The sequence below is a fragment of the Manis pentadactyla genome, chromosome 8 (assembly GCF_030020395.1).
Source record: "Manis pentadactyla isolate mManPen7 chromosome 8, mManPen7.hap1, whole genome shotgun sequence".
NCBI classification, from domain to species: Eukaryota; Metazoa; Chordata; class Mammalia; order Pholidota; family Manidae; genus Manis; species Manis pentadactyla.
Genome location: NC_080026.1, coordinates 91,939,821 through 91,960,535, shown reverse-complemented (window position 1 = coordinate 91,960,535; position 20,715 = coordinate 91,939,821). Strand labels below are relative to the sequence as shown.

The 20,715-nt window shown below is 43.5% G+C and overlaps 1 protein-coding gene across 1 annotated transcript in view; it reads right to left on the bottom strand.

The window, feature by feature from the left end:
• LOC130684477 (hexokinase-1-like) overlaps positions 1-19,997 on the bottom strand; it is a 50,987-nt gene extending 30,990 nt beyond the window's left edge. Inside the window, exons 1-2 of the mRNA XM_057505376.1 lie at positions 19,877-19,997; positions 2,828-2,976 (exon numbers count right to left, since the gene is read on the bottom strand). Coding sequence (XP_057361359.1) covers positions 2,828-2,976; positions 19,877-19,997 — 270 coding nt within the window. The remainder of the gene's footprint in view (positions 1-2,827; positions 2,977-19,876) is intronic.
• Between the last annotated feature and the right edge of the window lie 718 nt (positions 19,998-20,715).

Sequence of the window (20,715 nt, the reverse complement as noted above, 5' to 3'; positions counted from 1 at the left end):
CTACGAAGCTGCTCTGGAAGGGAAGCTACCCCCAGGCTAACCTATGCCTGTGAGCAGCGAGAGGGGAAGTCACCCAGCCCCTCTGAACTCAACATTTTAATGCCTAAAGAAATTTTTTTTCTGCCAACACGTTTATTTTAAAAATCCTCTACCAATACCACAGAGACTCAGTTTCTCTGACTGAAAATGGCAGGCAATGACTACAAGAAATACCTAAACATTTATTATTCAAAATTCCCAAAACTAAATAAATGATGTTTTAACAAGATTGCATTTATGCTTCCAAAATTATTGAAGCTTAAAACTGCACTGAAACTTCTGGGATATTGTGTGTGCATGTGTGTGTGTGTGTGTGTGTGCAGAGGGGGAGGGAAAGAGCCAAAGAAGGACAAAGCAAGTAAAACAACCGGAGAATCCAGGGGAAGAGCATATGCAGGAAATGTTTGTGTTTATCTTAAAACCTTCCTGTGAGCATAGTATCATTTCAAATACAAGGTTTAAAAATCTACTGAAAATTGTTGCACATCACAGAAGATGAGAATCACAACTCCAAGAATTACCACCGTTCATAGTCTGTGAGGCTGAGTTGCTTCATGTGCAAAATGGGGCCCTTGGTTTATCAGAGCACTCTGTAGATCCCTAAGAGAGCTCAGAAAAATGGGCCACCAATACTTATTTTAACTTCACACAAAACTTATGGAAGAAAGGAAGTTCCTGTTTCACCCCTGTTTTTCAATTAACAGTCCTTTGCTTCATCCCCTGGATCTTCCTCCTTGCCCACAGCCTTCACATTTCCTCAGTGTCAAAAAATTTTAAATACATACATAAAACAAAGACAAAAAGCAGTCTAAGAGTATTCCATGTTGCTAAAACTGTGACATCTGAAGCCAGACTGCCTGGGTTCAAATCCCAGCTCTATCACTTATGAGCTGTGTGACTCAACGGGTTGGTTCCTTATGATCTGGGCCTCAATTTCCTCATCTATAAAATGGGAATGACAGTAACACCTACCCCCATTGGGTGGTTGTTGTGATTAAATGATTAATCCATATAAAGTATTTAGATCAGTGCTGCGTACATACAAGTACTATGTAAGTTTTTGTTGTAATAATACCACATAATCCTCATCACCATCTTCTCTTTGCAAACTGCTTAAAAGGGGCAGAGGAAGAAACAGACAGCAGGATACAAAGTGATCCTGGGCTGAGAAGATGAGGACAGAGTTATGGAGAGGGGAGGCCCTGGGGACAGCAGTAATAAGAAGAAAGTTGCTGTGGAAGTGAAGGTAGCAAGTGTGCTCCCCTTCATCCACAAACCCTGCCCCTAAAAGGTCAGGCCAAGCCCACAGGAATGCCCGCAGCGCAGGGGGAGAGTCCAGATGATAAAGCAGCAGGCAAGGTGGCTCAACCCAAGGACCCTGGGGAACAGAGAGTGACAGGTCAGTACTGGTTGCCAAATGGGAAGAGCAGGATGCCAACGAGAGGCTGCTGGCCACCTGCAGAAAGGAGCAACACGGCGCCCACGGGGCAGGATGAGACATACCAGCCGGCAGCCTTGCTGCAAACAGCTGATGAGCAGGACGATTTCTGGAGCCCAGGAATGAGGCATAAGTGGGGGAGCCTCCAGGCAGGGCCATCCAATGAGTGAAGCACCCGTTTCAGTGGCTGACGGAGAAGTGTTTCATCTATCCTAGTGACAGTGTCACCTTCAATGCTCGCTGTGACATGGTCTGAAAGCTCTGAACCCAAACCCCTGGAAGCAGGTTAAAAGCTGGCATTAGCCCTTTTCTCTCAAAGAAAAGGCAGAGAGCTTGCTCCAGGTCAAACCCACATTAATTTAGGAACAAAGAGGAGTCAAGAGGAGAAGGCTCCTGGGTCTCATCTTGAAGTCCAGCCCAGAACAAACGAGTGTCCTGGAGAACTTAGTCATGAACCTTGCCATGAACACACCCTCCCTAAAGCAAATATTTGGCGAGCTCTGAATCAGTATCCTGGACAGCAGCCATGATGCAGCAGGTGAGCTACACACTGGGGGAGCAGGACATCTCCAGGAGAGGGCAAGGAGGAGCTCCCACACCCGACGGGCTGATGGAACCCAGAACACCAGATGGGAGGCTGCCTACACCCTGATCACAGGGTCCTCAGTGAGCTAGGAGCCCACCACCCACCACAAGCAGATGGGCAGGAGAGGGGCAGACAGGCCCTTCTGAGCTTGCCCTCAGCTCCTCAGCCCACTAAGGCAGGCAGCCCTTGGGGGTGGAGGGGTCATCCTCAAAGGGATGGGCCTCGGGTACCAAGTGTGAGAGGAGAGAATGGTGATTTCCCAAGCAACGCCTCTTTGCTTTCTGTTCCAAGGACTCCTAGGAGACTATTAAATCCAGTAGTGCAGATTAGCCCTAGGGCTGTGAACTCAAATTCTTGTGGCCTCACAAGGTGACAGCCACTCCCTAGGGCACCTAGGCCTTTGGTGAGGAGGTGTATAACTTGGAAGAAAGGGCATTCTCACCTGCTAAACCTGAGCTGGTTAACCAACACCCAGGATTCTTGGGGAATGAATGTATTTACCCAACAGAGCTGCTGGGCCTCCCTCTTCACCCTGTGCAAGCCCCAGAAGCCCCTCCCATCCCATCCACCAGTTTGTCCAGACAGTGGGGCCTCCACGGGCAGTCACATCCTTTCACCTAGGAGTCCCTCTGCACTCGCATCTATGAGGGACTTCTTCCATGGGCTCAAGACACCAGAGCTTTGGGGTCTGGTTCCTGGAGGCACCCTACGGCCACTGGGTATGCCAGGCCACTGGGGCTGATTGGAGGGGAGCAGGGACCCACCTGGCTTCCACTGCCTTGCACGATGTTCTCCGGGGTGTCATAAATCTCAGACTCCATGTGAACATTCTGGTTTTTCTCATGATTCACTTGCACCCGCAGAATTCGAAAGAAAGACCCGCCAAGATCCAGGGCAATGAAATCTCCCTTTTCTGTTTAAGGGGACAACAGGGATCATTTCAGATTCAAGAGTTACCAGACGGCCCCATGCTTTGCCCACTTCTCGGCTTTGGCCCACCTTCCTCCCACCTCCCACTGTGCTTTTGGCCAGAGAGCAGGAGTCATCCAAACACGGCCCTGTCTGGAAGAGTAGGCAAAAGAAACCCTTTCCCAGCCAAGGTCCTTAGGCAGACTGCCTTTAAGCAGCCCTGCTCTCAACTCTGGGGCAATGGAGTACTGAATTAAGCACAAAGCCCCACTCATCTTTCTCTAATTCTTTACCCTTTTTCAAAAATGGCACTGTTAGCCATAGACTAAAAATAAAAGATTTCAACTCAGAAAGCCCTGTATCTGAGGTCTACCCCGTACCATGGGTGGCTTCCAGGTAAGCTCAAGACAACTACTATGATGAGTCCAGAGCTCCACTTACTCCCCAAGGGATCTTTTTTTAATTGTAGTAAAATATATGTAACATAAAATTTACTATTGTAACCATTTCTAAGTGTACAGTTCAGTGGCTTGAAGAACATTCATAATGTTGTGTGACCATGACCTCTATTTCCAGTTCTATCACCCCAAACAGAAGTTCTATAACCATTAAGCAATAACTCCCTATTTCCCCTTCCCCTGGGCCCTGGTAACCACCATTCCACTTCCTGTCTCTATGAATGTGCCTATTCTAGATATTTCATGTAAGAGGAATCATAAAGTATTTGTCCTTTTTTTTTTGTATCATTAATCTACAATTACATGAGGAACATTATGTTTACTAGGGTCCCCCCTTCACCAAGTCCCCCCATAACCCCCATTACAGTCACTGTCCATCAGCGTAGTAAGATGCGTACTTGTCCTTTTGTGTACGGCTTTTTTCACTTTGCATAAAGCCTCAAAGGCTCACCCATGCCTCAGCTGTGTCAGTGTTTCACTCTTAGGCAGCTGAATGATATCCCGCTGTATGTATATGCCACATTGGTTTATCCACTCATGTGCAGATGGATACATATGTTGTTTCCACCCGGGGGATGTTTCTGACAGAAGTCCCTCTTGGTCACGTGAGAGTAAACCAGCTTGACATGGTTACATCTCTCAGGCCCAGTATGTGCTGGGGTGGATTTGCAGGACAGAGAAAGAGGACAGGGCTGTACAGTGAGACACCATATAGCACAAAGGGAGGTGGCCTTGGGCAGGATTCCAAACCATTAAGCCACCATCAGACGTTCCTTGCCATATTCTTATTAGTTATCCCCAGACATGCTCAAAAAAATCAGTTAAACTCTGTTAATTTTACTTCTGACGTGACATCCTGTCCCAATATACAAGGGTGACAGCCACTCCTGCCACCCTGAGCCCCGGCGGTCTAGTAAGCCCTCAGTCCTACCACAGTAAATACAAGTCTGTTTGTGTATTTCACTCCCCTTCCTAGGGAACATCTCATTTTCCTAGGGAAGCATCTTATATTATTATTCTATTTTTTGGAAATAGTGTTGTTGAGATATAATCCACGCACCATACAGTTCACCCATTGAAAGTATACAACTCAATGGTTTTTAATATATTCAGTTACACCACCATTACCACAAACCAGTCTTAGAACATTTTCATCACCTCAGAAAGAAATCCTGTCCCCTTTAATATCACCACTTCTCAAGTCCCTCATTGCCCACAGCCCTAAGCAACCGTTGATCTACTCTATGTCTCCATAGATTTGCCCATCCTGGACATGACATCAAACTGGAATCATACAATTTGTGGCATTTTGTGACCAGCTCTTTACACTTAGCAAAATATTTTGAAGATTCATCATGTAGCATGATCTGCATTTGACCTTCACTCCTTCGTGGCCAAGTAATATTCCACTGTGTGGATATAACTCTTTCATTTGCCCATTTGCCTGTTGACGGACATTTGGGTTGTCTCCACCTTTTGGCTATTATGAATAATGAATATTTGTGCCCAACTTTTTGTGTGGACATCTTATTTCCCTTGGGTATATACATAGAAGTAGAATTGTTCTATCAAACGGCAACCCATGTTTAACTTCTTGAGGCACTGCCATTGTTTCCAAAGCAGCTACAGTATTTTACATTTGCAACAGTAACACAGGAAGTTCTGATTTTTTCACGTCCTCAGTACTTGTTATTCTCTGTCTTTTCAACTTTGATTTGCATTTCTCTGATGACTAATGACAATGCACACTATTTCATGTGCTTGTCAGCCCCTATTAGATCCCTGGCTCGTTTTAAAATTTGGGTTATTTGTGTTGAGTGCTGAGTTGTAAGAGTTCTTTATGTTCTAGGTAAAAGTTCCTATCAATACATCACTTGGAAACACTTTCTCTCCTTCTGTGGGTTGTCTTTTCACTTTCTTGATGGTGACTTTTAAAGCATGAAGTTTTTCATTTTGATGAAGTACAGTTTATTTATTCTTTAGTTATTTGTGCTTTTGCTGCCATGTCTGAGAATCCATTGCTAAGTCTGAAGTCACAAAGACTCACACCTATGTTTCCTTCTTAGAGTTTTATAGTTTGAATTCTTACATTTAGTATTTGATCCATTTTGGGTTGATTTTCATATACAGTATGAGGTAGGAGTCCAACTCCACTCTTCTGCATGTGGATATCCAGCTATTCCAGCATCATTCGCTGAAATGGAGTATGCAGTTTCTTTTGGGGATGATGAAATTTTCTAACATTAGAAAGGAAACAGATTTTCCTTCATTGAATAGTCTTGGTAACCTTGTCAAAAATGACCATAAATGCACAGGTTTATTTCTGAACTCTCGATTCCCTATTTTCCAGTTTGAATGAGACATAATTGGCATACTGAACTCTCATTTCTGACCCATTGATCCACAAATCTATCCTTATGCCAGTACCACACTGGCTTGACTAGTCTTACTTTGTAGTAAATTTTTAAACTGAGAAGTCCTCCAACTTTCTTCCTCTTTTCAAGGCTGTTTTGGCTTTTCTGGGTTCCTTGAGCTTTTCTTCTTTTTTTTTAAGTAATAGTTCTTTTTTTTAAAAAAAAAAAGCTTCTCTTTATAAAGCTGACATCCTTTATCTGATTCGGCCAAGCTGTAAGCTCTGGCACACTGCTCTGTTTCTGGAACTAAGAATGGTATGTGACATACAATCAGAGCTCAATACTACTTGAACTAATGAGGATGGTAATGGGCCAATGAACAACCAAAGAACTCTCACAGTGAATTTCACTGTTCTTAATCCTCTCTCTCAAGTTCCCTGAGGGAAAGACCACAACTTAGAACTCTGCATCTGCCCTTGTCACCCAGGACAATTCACTAAATGCGTGGAGCTGTTTGAACACAGGGGTGAGTTGCCCATTCATTCATTCAAGGCACCCGTTTGTTGTTCACTAAGCATGGAGCAGCTATGCCACTGGTTTTTTAAAATATAAGCTTTATTGAGAAATAATTCACATGTCATACAAGTCACCTGCTTTAAAGTGTATAGTTTAGCGGTTTTTAGTATATTTACAGAGTTGTGCAACCATCACCACTATATAATTAGAAAATTTTCATCATTCCGAACAGAAACTCCATACCCATTAGCAGTCACTCCCCATTTTCCCCTAACCCTCATTATCTACCAGCAACCACTAATCTATGGTCTATGTCTATGATTTCCCTATTTGGGCCATGTCATAACAATGGATTCACATAATGTGGGGTCTGTTGTGTCTGACTTCTTTCACCCACTCCAATGTTTCAAGGTTCATCTATGTTGTAGCATGTATCAGTACCTCACTGCTCTCTATGGCTGAACTACATTCCATTGTATGGATGTACCACTGATTTTCAAGTGTTGTCACATTGTCTTAAATTGATGTCACAGTTTTTAAATTACCTCTACTATGGTCCAAAGGAAAGAGACTAAGGGAGAAGGCTGGGGAGCAGACGTCATAGATTTGTGGGAAATTCTGACCCTAACTTTATGGGTTGTTTGAATCAATTTAGGGTTTTCTTTGGGCTCCCATCAGAATCGTAACCCTCATGTGCTTCCACTACTACCAGGTTAAAAACTGAATTCCACATAAGGCAGCACCTCTCAGGAGAATGAAGTAGCAGCATGTGGAAAGCACTTTATTTTACCATCAGCTACCAGCCACGGAACCTTTCTGTACTCCAGTCTAAGGGATTCATCTGCTTCATTTTACTTGTAACTCTCTCAACTTTGTGCTTAAGTAACAACTATTATTTTTAAAAAAAGAAGAAAAGCTCAAGGAACCCAGAATAGCCAAAACAGCCTTGAAAAGAGGGACAAAGTTGGAGGACTTCTCAGTTTAAAAATTTACCACAAAGGAACACTAGTCAAACCAGTGTAAGTATAGATATATGGATCAATGGGTCAGAAATGAGAGTTCAGTATGCCAATTATATCTCATTAAAACTGGAAAATACAAAGATGGTGGCATGAGAGGAGAGACAGAGGCTTCCTACTAAAACTGGATACAATTAGAAAATTTAATTGGCACAACTAATCCTGAGAGAGCAACAGGAAAGAGGACGGCATCAGACTGCACACACCAGGAGAAAAGAGCAGACCACAGCGAACGGGGTATGTACCAGAACCTCCATGGGACCTGTGCTCCTCCCCAACCCCAGCTCACCAGCGGGAGGAAGACAAACAGAGCAGGAAGGGAGTGGAAGGCTTGGGACTGCTGAATACCTGGCTCCAGAGATCTGCTCTGGGAGCACAAACCTACATTTCATGGTGCTTTCATGAGACTCGCATGACTACTGGGTTGGAAAGTTAATACAGGCAGAGTTCCTGGGGAGACTGGGATTCTGGCTGCTTGTGGAAAGCAGTGATCCATACCCGGCTGCTCTGGGACAAAAACTTATACCTGTGTGACTGGCCCACTGGCTCAGACAGTGGAGACAGGCACAGCAGCCGAGAGGTGGGGAACAGCTCTTTCCTACCCCCAGGCACCAGTACCGCTCCCCTGCGACCCCTGACATTGCTTCAGGGGCTGGGCAGCTCCAGAATAGAGCTTCTTGACACTAGAGGGCACCATATACAAACATGAAACGCCAAAGGAACCTTGTCCAGATGAAAATTGTTAATACAACTCCCAAGAAAGTTTTAAATGATATGGATCTCATGACTCTTCCTAAAAAGGGAGTTCAAAATAAAAATCATCAACATCCTAATGGAGGTACAGAAAGATATCCAAGAACTCAGGAATGAATTCAGGTCAGAGATCCAATCGTTAAAGAACACGATGGAGGGTATTAAAAGCAGGTTGGATATGGTCGAGGAGACAATAAATGAAATAGAAACTAGAGAAGAGGAATACAAAGAAGCTGAGGCACAGAGAGAAAAAAGGATCTCTAAAAATGAAAGAATATTGAGAGAACTGTGTGACCAATCCAAGCGTAACAATATTCGCATTATAGGGATACCAGAAGAAGAAGAGAGAAAAAAAGGGATACAAAGTGTCTTTGAGGAGGTAGTTGCTGAAAACTTCCCCAATCTGGGGAAGGAGATAGTCTCTCAGGCCATGGAGATCCACAGATCCCCCAACACAAGGGACCCAAGGAAGACGACACCAAGACACATAGTAATTAAAATGGGAAAGATCAAGGATAAGGACAGACTGTTAAAAGCAGCCAAAGGCATAAATAAGATCACCTACAAAGGAAAGCCCATCAGGCTAACATCAGACTTCTCAGCAGAAACCTTATAGGCCAGAAGGGAGTGGCATGATGTATTTAATGCCATGAAGCAGAACGGCCTGGAACCAACATTACTTTATCCGGCAAGATTATCATTTAAATTTGAAGGAGGGATTAAACAAGTTCCAGATAAGCAAAAGCTGAGAGAGTTTACCTCCCACAAACCATCTCTGCAGTCTATTTTGGAGGGACTGCTATAGATGGAAGTGTTCCTAGGGTTGGATAGCTGTCACCAGAGGTAGTAAAACCACGTTAGGGAGGGTGGAGCAGCAGATTATGAGGCAAATGCAAAATTAAATTGACTATCCCCAAAGTCAATCAAGGGATAGACAAAAAGTACAGAATTTGATACCTAATATATAAAGAATGAAGGAGAAGAAAAAGGAGGGGAAATAGGAAAGAACCCTTAGATTGTGTTTGTAACAGCATACTAAGTGAGTTAAGTTAGACTCTTAGATAGTAAGGAAATTAACCTCGAACCTTTGGTAACCAAGAATCTAAGGCCTGCAATAGAAATAAGTACACACTTCTCGATAATCACCCTAAATGTAAATGGACTGAATGCACCAAACAAAAGACACAGAGTCACTGAATGGATAATAAAACAAGACCCATCTATAAGCTGCTTACAAGAGACTCACCTCAAACTCAAAGACATGCAAAGACTAAAAGTCAAGGGATGGAAAAAGATATTTCATGCAAACAATAGGGAGAAAAAAGCAGGTGATGTAGTACTAGTATCAGACGAAATAGACTTCAAAACAAAGAAAGTACAAAGAAAGTAACAAGAGATAAAGAAGGACATTACATAATGATAAAGGGCTCAGTCCAACAAGAGGATATAACCATTATAAATATATATGCACCCAACACAGGAGCACCAGCATATGTGAAACAAATACTAACAGGACTAAAGGAGGATATAGAAGGCAATGCATTCATTTTGGGAGACTTCAACACACCATTCACTCCAAAGGACAGATCCACCAGACAGAAAGTAAGTAAGGACACAGAGGCACTGAACAACACACTAGAACACATGGACTTAATAGACATCTATGGTACTCTACACGCAAAAGCAACAGGATACACATTCTTCTCAAGTGCACATGGAACATTCTCCAGAATAGATCACATACTAGGCCACAAAAAGAGTTTCAGTAAATTCAAAAAGATTGAAACTCTACCAACCAACTTTTCAGACCACAAAGGTATAAAATGAGAAAAAAATTGTGCAAAGAAAGGAAAAAGGCTGACAAACACATGGAGGCTTAAAAACGCGCTTCTAAGTAGTCAATGGATCAACGACCAAATTAAAATGGAGATCCAGCAATATATGGAAATAAATGACAACAACAACACAAAGCTCCAACTTCTGTGGGACGCAGCAAAAGCAGTCTTAAGAGGAAAGTATATAGCAATCCAGGCATATTTAAAGAAGGAAGAACAAACCAAAATAAATAGTCTAACATCACAATTATCAAAATTGGAAAAAGAAGAACAAATGAAGCCTAAAGTCAGCAGAAAGAGGGACATAATAAAGATCAGAGAAGAAATAAATAAAATTGAGAAGAATAAAACAATAGAAAAAAAATCTATGAAAACAAGAGCTGGTTCTTTGAGAAAATAAACAAAATAGATAAGCCTCTAGCCAGACTTATTAAGAGAAAAAGAGAATCAACACACATCAACAGAATCAGAAACGAGAAAGGAAACATCACAACGGACCCAACAGAAATACAGAGAATTATTAGAGACTACTATGAAAACCTATATGCTAAGAAGCTGGAAAACCTAGAAGAAATGGACAACTTCCTAGAAAAACACAACCTTCCAAGACTGACCAAGGAAGAAACAAAAAATCTAAACAAACCAATTACCAGCAAAGAAATTGAAGCGGTAATCAAAAAACTACCCAAGAACAAAACCCCCGGGCCAGATGGATTTACCTCAGAATTTTATCAGACATACAGAAAAGACATAATACCCATTCTCCTTAAAGTTTTCCAAAAAATAGAAGAGGAGGGAATACTTCCAAACTCATTCTATGAAGCCAACATCACCCTAATACTAAAACCAGGCAAAGACCCCACCAAAAAAGAAAATTACAGACCAATATCCTTGATGAACGTAGATGCAAAAGTACTCAATAAAATATTAGCAAACCGAATTCAAAAATATATCAAAAGGATCATACACCACGACCAAGTGGGATTCATCCCAGGGATGCAAGGATGGTACAACATTCGAAAATCCATCAGCATCATCCACCACATACACAAAAAGAAAGACAAAAATCACATGATCATCTCCATAGATGCTGAAAAAGCATTCAACAAAATTCAACATCCATTAATGATAAAAACTCTCAACAAAATGGGTATAGAGGGCAAGTACCTCAACATAATAAAGGCCATATATGATAAACCCACCGCCAACATCATACTGAACAGTGAGAAGCTGAAAGCTTTTCCTCTGAGATCAGGAACAAGACAGGGATACCCACTCTCTTCACAGTTATTTAACACAGTACTAGAGGTCCTAGCCATGGCAATTAGACAAAACAATGAAATACAAGGAATCCACATTGGTAAAGAAGAAGTCAAACTGTCACTATTTGCAGATGACATGATATTGTACATAAGAAACCCTAAAGACTCCACTGCAAAACTACTAGAACTAATATCGGAATACAGCAAAGTTGCAGGATATAAAATTAACACACAGAAATCTGTGGCTTTCGTATACACTAACAATGAACCAATAGAAAGAGAAATCAGGAAAACAATTCCATTCACAATTGCATCAAAAAGAATAAAATACCTAGGTATAAACCTAACCAAATAAGTGAAAGACCTGTACCCTGAAAACTATAAGACACTCTTAAGAGAAGTTAAAGAGGGCACTAACAAATGGAAACTCATCCCATGCTCTTGGCTAGGAAGAATTAATATCATCAAAATGGCCATCCTTCCCAAAGCAATATACAGATTCGATTCAATCCCTATCAAATTACCAACAACATTCTTCAATGAACTAGAACAAATAGTTCAAAAATTCATATGGAAACACCAAAGACCCCGAATAGCCAAAGGAATCCTGAGAAAGAAGAATAAAGTGGGGGGGATCTCACTCCCCAACTTCAAGCTCTACTACAAAGCCACAGTAATCAAGACAATTTGGTAATGGCACAAGAAGAGAGCCACAGACCAGTGGAACAGAATAGAGACTCCAGACATTAACCCAAACATATATGGTCAATTAATATTTGATAAAGGAGCCATGGACATATAATGGGGAAATGACAGTGTCTTCAACAGATGGTGCTGGCAAAACTGGACAGCTACATGTAAGAGAATAAAACTGGATCACTGTGTAACCCCATACACTAAAGTAAATTCAAAATGGATCAAAGCCCTGAATGTAAGTCATGAAACCATAAAACTCTTAGAAAAAATATAGGCAAAAAATCTCTTGTACATAAACATTAGCAACTTCTTCATGAACATATCTCCCCAGGCAAGGCAAACAAAAGCAAAAATGAAGAAGTGGGACTATATCAAGCTGAAAAGCTTCTGTACAGCAAAGGACAGCATCAATAGAACAAAAAGGTACCCTACCGTACAGGAGAATATATTCGTAAATGACAGATCAGATAAAGGGTTGACATCCAAAATATATAAAGAGCTCATGCACCTCAACAAACAAAAAGCAAATAATCCAATTAAAAAATGGGCAGAGGAGGTGAACAGACAGTTCTCCAAAGAAGAAATTCAGATGGCCAGCAGACACATGAAAAGATGCTCCACATCACTAGTTATCAGAGAAATGCAAATTAAAACCACGATGAGATATCTCCTCACACCAGTAAGGATGGCTACCATCCAAAAGACAAACAACAACAAATGTTGGCGAGGTTGTGGAGAAAGGGGAACCCTCCTACACTGCTGGTGGGAATGTAAATTAGTTCAACCATTGTGGAAAGCAGTATGGAGGTTCCTCAAAATGCTCAAAATAGACTTACCATTTGACCCAGGAATTCCACTTCTAGGAATTTACCCTAAGGATGCAGCACTCCAGTTTGAGAAAGACAGATTCACCCCTATGTTTATCGCAGCACTATTTACAATAGCCAAGAAATGGAAGCAACCTAAGTGTCCATCAGTAGATGAATGGATAAAGAAGATGTGGTACATATACACAATGGCATATTATTCAGCCATAAGAAGAAAACAAATCCTACAATTTGCAACAACATGGATGGAGCTAGAGGGTATTATGCTCAGTGAAATAAGCCAAGTGGAGAAAGACAAATACCAAATGATTTCACTCATCTGTGGAGTATAAGAACAAAAGAAAAACTGAAGGAACAAAACAACAGAATCACAGAACCCAAGAATGGACTAACAGTTACCAAAGGGAAAGAGACTGGGAAGAATGGGAGGGTAGGGCAGGATAAGTGTGAGGAAGAAGAAAGGGGGTATTATGATTATCATGTATAATGTGATGGGTGGGGGCACGGGGAGGGCTGTGCAACATAGAGAAGACAAGTAGTGATTCTACCTCTTACTATGCTGATGGACAGTGACTGTAATGAGGTTTGTGGGGGGGGACGTGGGTAGGGGAGAGCCTAGTAAACATAATATTCTTCATGTAATTGTAAATTAATGATAACAAAATAAATTAAAAAAAAAAAGAAACAAGCCCAAAATGGAGTCACTTGCCCCTCACAACAGCAAATCAACATTTAACTAGAGTTTCAACCTATCCTAGGAATGAGAACTTTTAACAGTCAATTTGAAATTTCCTGGTCAGACCTAGTGAGGTAATCTATATAATACCCCTGCTCCTCCCACTAAGAGAAGGTGACCTTGCCTGAAACAATCCTTTTTCTTTTTTGCTGATAATTTCTTGCCCCATTCCCCTTCCTATAAAAACCTTCCATTTTGTATAATTCCTCAGAGCATCTCTCTGCTTACCAGACGGGATGCTGCCTGATTTATGAATCACTTAATAAAGCCAATTAGATCTTCAGATTTACCCAGCTGAATCTTGTTTTTTGACAGAACTCCTAGACCAATGAGAAAACTGCAGTAAAAATAAGACTTTCTAGAAAGTAATGAAGAATACATCTAAAAACCCTTGAGTTAAAGCTGCATTCAAAGGAAATATTATGACCTTAAATTCTTTTTTACTTAAAATGGGAAGCTGAAAATGTCTGACTTCCTTCAATTTAGAAAATTAGAAAAAATAAGATTGGCCAAATATATACTAACTCAAAAAAATAATAATAAAAGAGGATGATAACTTAAACTTCTAAATCAAGAAATAGTAGTGTTTTTCTGCTTTTAAGATTTAGGTGCATAAATTCCAGAATAATATCAAAGAATTGAAATAGTTGCCTCTGGGAGAAATTGGGTTGGTAAAGTATTACAGAGAACCACTTTTTATCATTATAAGTTTATGGTATTGATGTCTGTCTTGCCAGTGGGTTTCAGCCCTGGGCAAGTTCACTACAGATTCAGTGAGAATGAGGAATGGCAATGAAACATTCTCAGGGTAAAAGGGTTCATTACCGGGCTTGTTCTCCCAGCAATAGATCGAACACTAGAATGACACCTGCATCCAACAGTCTGCAGGTCTGTAACGCTTGTCTCTGCCTCTGCCCAGTGCACTGGGCAGAGCTCTTTATACAATGACTCGGTCAATAATAGCTTATTGCCTTGGGTGTGGAAGCAGTAGCCTAGCAGTAGGCCAGTTACATCATCAAGTAGTTTAGGTTCAGGTGAGGATCCTGGCCATAGAAACTTCAATTTTCCCCACAACTTCTTTAACAATATTGATGACTTTGATGAAAATTAAATTAAAAGATTTTTGAGCAAAGGTAAAGTAGATCTGGGAACTTTGATCCATCCTGATATAGTGGAAAGAATATGGATAGTCAAACAGGGCTGAGTTTGAATTTTGCCTCTCCTGCTTACTGTAATAGGATCTTGGGTGACACACTTGGCCTTTAAGTCTGGATTTCTCCCTTTGCAAAACTGGGGCATTGACTTGTACACCACTACAGGAGAGGACAGAATGGGTTCCAGCCTCCTGGGGCAGACCAGGTGTCCCCTCCCACCCCCTTCCCCAGCAGAGGCAGAAGCCCTAGCCACAGACACTTGCAGATTCACTCGTGCATCAGCTCCCTGGTTTCACTTGGTTAAAATTGTTGTTTTGGTTTAGTTTTTCCATAAACCACAAGCGTGTTAGGTATTTTAGTCTCAAGTTTCCTGGGCAGATATAAGCCACAGCTTGGAAATCTCAAACAGAAAACAGGTAAACATTGGTGTTAAGAGTACTGAGAGTAGGCGTCTTTACATCTACATCCACATTTGAAGAGAAAATATATTTCTTTATGCCTCAAATGCTGTAAACAGATCAACTCCAAAAACGAAATCCTGGGAAAATTCAAAATCCTAAGATTAGTGAAATGTACCTCTCTTGCTGTTGTGAAGAGTAGTTCCACTCATGTTTCCACACATCCTGGAGCCCAGTCGTGTCACTCGGTGAGGAAGGGGCTGAAGGTAAGGGACAAGGCAGACACTTGGAAAAGCAGTAACCATACAGGGCGGGAAGTATCCATATTGCTTGGATCCATGTTTCAGGAAGGCTTCAGGAGTCAGTAGCCTTAAAGAGAGGCCTTCCAGATTAAGTGGGAGTTGTCCAGGTTAGGGAAGAGGGTTTCAGAACAAGGGAAGAGGAGTGCCTACACTTGGTTGCAAACTGGAACCACGTGGAGATCTTTAAAAAACAGTAATACCTGGCTCCCAGTCCCATACATCCTGACTTAATTGGCCTGAGGTGTGACGTGGCCTCGGGAGTTTTCAAAGCTCCCAGGTCATTCTAATGTGCAGCAAAGTTTGAAATCACTGGCCTACACCAGAGCAGGGCAAGAGCCTGAGGCTCTCTGTAAACTGAATGGGGAGCTGGAGTGAAGTGGGGGTGGAGAGAGGTGGGTGAGTGAAGACAGGACGGAGAACGGACAGGAGGCAGCAGTGGAGAGAGACAGGGCCGGCGAAGCTGAGGGTGAGGCCCAGGTTTGGATAACTGGGTAAATGTGATCCGTTTTCTGAGATGCGGAATACAACAGGAGAAAGGGATGTGTGGCAGGGAAGACCTGCGTATTAGAGACGGTGCGTGCTTTTCACAAGGAGATTTGGCTCCATAAATAGCAACCACGGCCGGGGTCGTCATCATCTGAGAGGCTGTTCAAACCCGCGGTTTTACAAGGATTAGAGCAGTGCTTTCGCCCTCTGGCGTCATCATCTGTGTATTACAGGCCCTCAGACCGCAGGCAGCACAGCAGGGGACGCTCTGGTCGCAGGTAGAAGCAGAGTGGAGGTCAGAGAGGAGTAAGACATGGTTTCCCTTTAATACTCAGGCCAGGATCTCCCAGGTGAGCGCCACGCTTGGCGTAACTGTGAGTAAGGGTCTCCTTTGGATGATACTGTCTCTGCAAAGTGCTCACGTCATGGAGGAAGCCCAGTGCAGAAGAAAGGGCACTGGACGGGGAGCCTGGAAGCTCAAGCTTCAGCCATAGCTCTGTCAGCACTGGCTGTCTGACCTCGCGTGAGTGCCGTGCCTGGACATCAGTGTCCTTATGCAGAGTAGGCATCTCTGAAGGGCTAAGATTATATCTGTGTCGATGGCCAAATAGTGGGCAAGACTGACATTCTCTGTCCTCCAGAGAAGACACAAGGGACAGATCTCATGTTTCCCAGAGGGCCTGCCAAATGCCATGAGTAGGGAGCAGGAGAAGCTTCCAAGAAGAGGTTCAATCTGGGCCCTAAATAGATTAAAAAATAGTGTCTATGGCACTGTGTCTTACACTCCAACCTTGGGAAATTCAGGAGAGACTTGTCACAGAGAAGCCCAGTGGTAAGAGAAGAAGGGGTTGGGACAGATCAGGCTTTGAATGTTGGCTCCCTCAATTGCATAACCTTGAACAAGTTATTTATTTTCTGAGCATATATTCCCACCTGAGAAATGGGGATATGATATAATAACAACAGCAAACACTTTTTACCCTGTGTGCCAGGCACTGTTCTAAGCATTTTACATGTGTTAACTAATTTAATCCTCACAGCAATCCTTTGAGGTTGTACAATTAGCCCCATTTCACAGATAAGGAAGATGAGGCACAAAGAGGTTATGCAACTTGTTTCATCACAAGGCACATGGTGCACAGCAACTGCTGTGACCACAGAGATGACACCTGATGGATTATACATTAGTGTGAACAACAGCATAGAAGAAGTGAGCTCATTGGCTGAGCTCAGTCTTCTGGGTAGGTCAGTGTTAAGGAGAGAATCTCAAGAGATAGAAAGTGACGTTCTCCAATAAGCATCAAGAACAAAGCATGATCATTTATGACCACATCGTGACACCTCATGGTCCCAGACATTTCAAATGGGACCATGGCAGGAAGAAAGGGCAAGGGCCCTTAGAATTGGCTTCTCCCCACTGCCCCAGTGAGTGCCATGGTGCCAAAGCCCACCAGAGTCCTAAAGAAGGAAGATATCTTCTCCCAGCTTCCCATGCAGCTAAGGTTGGTCATGTGACCTCATTCTGGTCAATAAGATATAAGGGACTTCTGCTGGGACAGTCCTGAGATTTTCCTCTCTGCCAAAAGAGAGAGGCCTAAAATGAGAATTCTTTTCCTTCCTGCTCCCTTCCAGGGACAGGAATGCTGTCGTGTAAGGCTGTGACATTTGGAGCTACTGCAACCATCTTGTAGTCATGAGATAAAGGTCACCAAAATTCGAAATCATTGAGGTGTTCAGCATGGAATCATCTACTTCTAATTCTAGTTTAAGTCAGTGTTACTTATAGCAAAAAGCACTCCTAATATTACATCTCAGTTGTTGTCAATGTGTTTATTCACTTGCTCAATCATTCATTTATTTAATCAGCAAGTACCTGTGCATATATGTGCTAATCACAAAGGAGAGAAGGGAAGATATGGCCATAATCAAGAACAGACATAATACCTGCTCTCATGAATTCTTAGCTTGGTAAGGGAAACATCCTTCAAACAGTATGATCGGTCAGGATGTTAACAAGAAGGAAAAAGCAGAAATGCTATTGGAGTACAGAAAAAGATAGTTAACCTGAGTAAGTATCAAGGAAGTCCTTGAAGGCTAGTGTATTATTTAGGGTTAAGTGCTATCATAGAGTCCAAAATACAGTGCCTCAAATAACAGAGAAGTTTTTTTTCTTGCTTTCTTTTCTTTTTCTTTGTCATATAACAGCCCTGAGCTCAGCCATCCACACATGGCTTCCCTCTCTGGATTCAGGATGGCAGCTCCTGTTCCCATTTCCCAGTGAGTAAGAACAGGGGAGCAGAAGTGGGGGCAATCAGCTCCCTCTTTAAAGATGAGAACTTGAAGTTGTAAGTATACACGTTTATATTACTTTTGCCCACATCTCATTGGCCAGATCTTAATCATGTGACCACATCCAGCTTGGAGGGGAGGCTTGGAAATGTGGTGGGTGGCTGGGCAGCCAGGTGACAGGAAGCTTCTACTGCTAAAAAAGACAAAGGGGAAGTGGTCCTGAGGGGCAGTCAGCAGTCACACAGAGTGAAGGAGTGGGATCTATTTGCCTCTTATCCCTGAGAGCTAAAGGAATTATTGTAGGGTTTCAAGCCAGACGTGCATGTCAGATCTGTATTTTTTAAAAGATCACTGTGGCAGAGGATGGAGTGAAGGGGAGCCAGATGATGCAGGGGGTAGTGGGGAGGCTGTTGCAGGAAATCTAATGATAAAGGTGACCTGGACCTGGTGGGGCTGGACAGAAGGGCACATGAATCCAGGCACCTATTTGGCCAAGTGAAAAACATTTTTTAACAAGTATGATAAGAAATAGATGGGATTCCATCATGAGTTGAAGGCACAGAACACCTTTGTTCATTCTTGTTTTCCACTGGTCAGAGGGTCTTCGGAACCCCCCGGCCTCATGATGTCATCTTAGTGGAATTAAACTAGAGTACTCCAAGCTGACGTTGTGAGGACGGTCAGCTGTGATTTCCAGTAGAGCCATGCCTGCCAGGCTCTGCTCCCCTATGATAGGTAGGTGAGGGAAGACATATTTTGCAACTGATCTCAGGTGGCCCACTCCAGGGTCAGGATCAATGGTCAAGAAGACCATTTGGCCCAAACAGCACATGCTGATATATCCTCAAGGAGGTGGCACTGGAGGGGCCTTTGAAGGACCAGTAAGAATACTTCAGACAAAGTGTCCCCGAAAGGCTGTTGAAGGCTCTCTTCGTCAGCCCCCTTTCTCCCTTTCTAGCCTCATTCCTGGCAGGAGATGGACAGTCCAATTATGTCAATATGGAAACTTAGCTTTAGTTTTTCCTGCCTTTTACCACACTTGAAGGATGAAATGCCAATTAGTTTTTTCACTTCCTAGGAACACCTACAGGTTAAAGGTCTCTGTGCCCTTGGGGAAAGCACAATGGTTTCTTTTGGTTGCTCGACACCATGAAAGAACATGAAGGGTGGTGGGGTTTGGAAGAAGAGGCTGAGATTTTACAGAGGAAGGCCTTCCTTGAGAGGGCAAAGGGGAGAGGGGACTTGGGGCCAGAAGTGAGTACTCAGTCCCTCTCCCTGGCAGGGCCCTGGGAGGAATGACCATGGCAGGTGGGGGAGGGGAGGTGGCACACTCTGAATAGAAGGATCTCCAAGACCCAATGCCCAGCTGGGCCCCAGCATGTCTTAGAAATAACAGTTTCCTGGCTTGGAGGACCCTGCAGAACAGGGTGAAGAGGCATCTGCAAAGCTACCTGTGTGGATTAACACCCAGTGACCAAAAAATGCCCAGCCACGGACGCCCTAGCACTCTGGGCAGCCCAGGGTGGGCATGCGGGCCGGTGGGGCCCCAGGAGAAACAGGATTTCCCTGCCAACACAATGAGATGGGGACTTGGAGTCAAGATTAAGTTAATTTTTAGAGAACAAGGAAAGGAGCTTTCTCGCACCCCTGGGTTTGTGGACTGAGATTTATACTTGCCCATCTCCCACTCCTTTCCTGCAGGAACCCTCAGCTCCAGCCAAGCTCATCTGACCCCTCTGTCAGGATTGGAGCTCACCCCCATGTCCCCTCCTCTGTTACTTCCAGGGGCCACTCTAGCAGCACCCCTCACTCCCCACACCTCCAAAGGTTTCTCTCTCTCTCCTCTGAAGCTCGAAGTTCATGGTGTCCCATTTGACGAGTATCGTGAGCTCTCTCTGCTGCACTGGGACCTGGCTCCCCAACTTGGCTGGGGGCTTCATGAAGATAGAGACATGGCCCTTTCTCCTGACTCTGGGCTGATCATTGGAGCCCTGCAGGGGAGGCCCTGTCCTCCCAGAGAGGTGCCTACCTTTTGTCAACCTGTCCTCACCGCATCCCTGCCACAGCACCCATTGCCACATTTGCCAGCACCTTGTGAAGACACCACGTCCCCTTTATCTGCAAAACTCAGGCTGCCACTGGGGTGACCCCCAGTCACCCAACCAGCGGGCAGGTGTTAGGGTGCCCCTTCTAGGATAAACCTCACCTACTTCCTCCTCTGCCTCCCATAGATGGACAGATGTTGCTGGAGCCTGATGCTGAGAAATGAACCCGTTCTGTGTTAAAAGCCTTGAGCCCTGTGCACACCAGGACAGAGCAGATGTAAACACCTGCGGACTCTCTTCCTCAGCTAGATAAGCTTCAGGCTTTCAGGAAGAGGCAGTACCCAGCAAGCTCATGGTGCGTAAAAAGGTGTCAGCCGCAGCCCGAGTTCTTGGTGGAGACCAGCTCTCCCTCTCCCAGCTGAAGTCTCAGGCTTGGGGCCACCGATGTTCAGGCCAGGGATCAGGGGGCACGGTGCTCACCTCCTAAAGGGGACAACCTGGGACCTCTGGTTTATGGACAAAGGGAGGCTATCCATGAGGAATAAATCCTGGAATTTATTATTACTTTTTATATGCTAGAAACCACGATGTACTCCAACAGTCCTGTGTGACC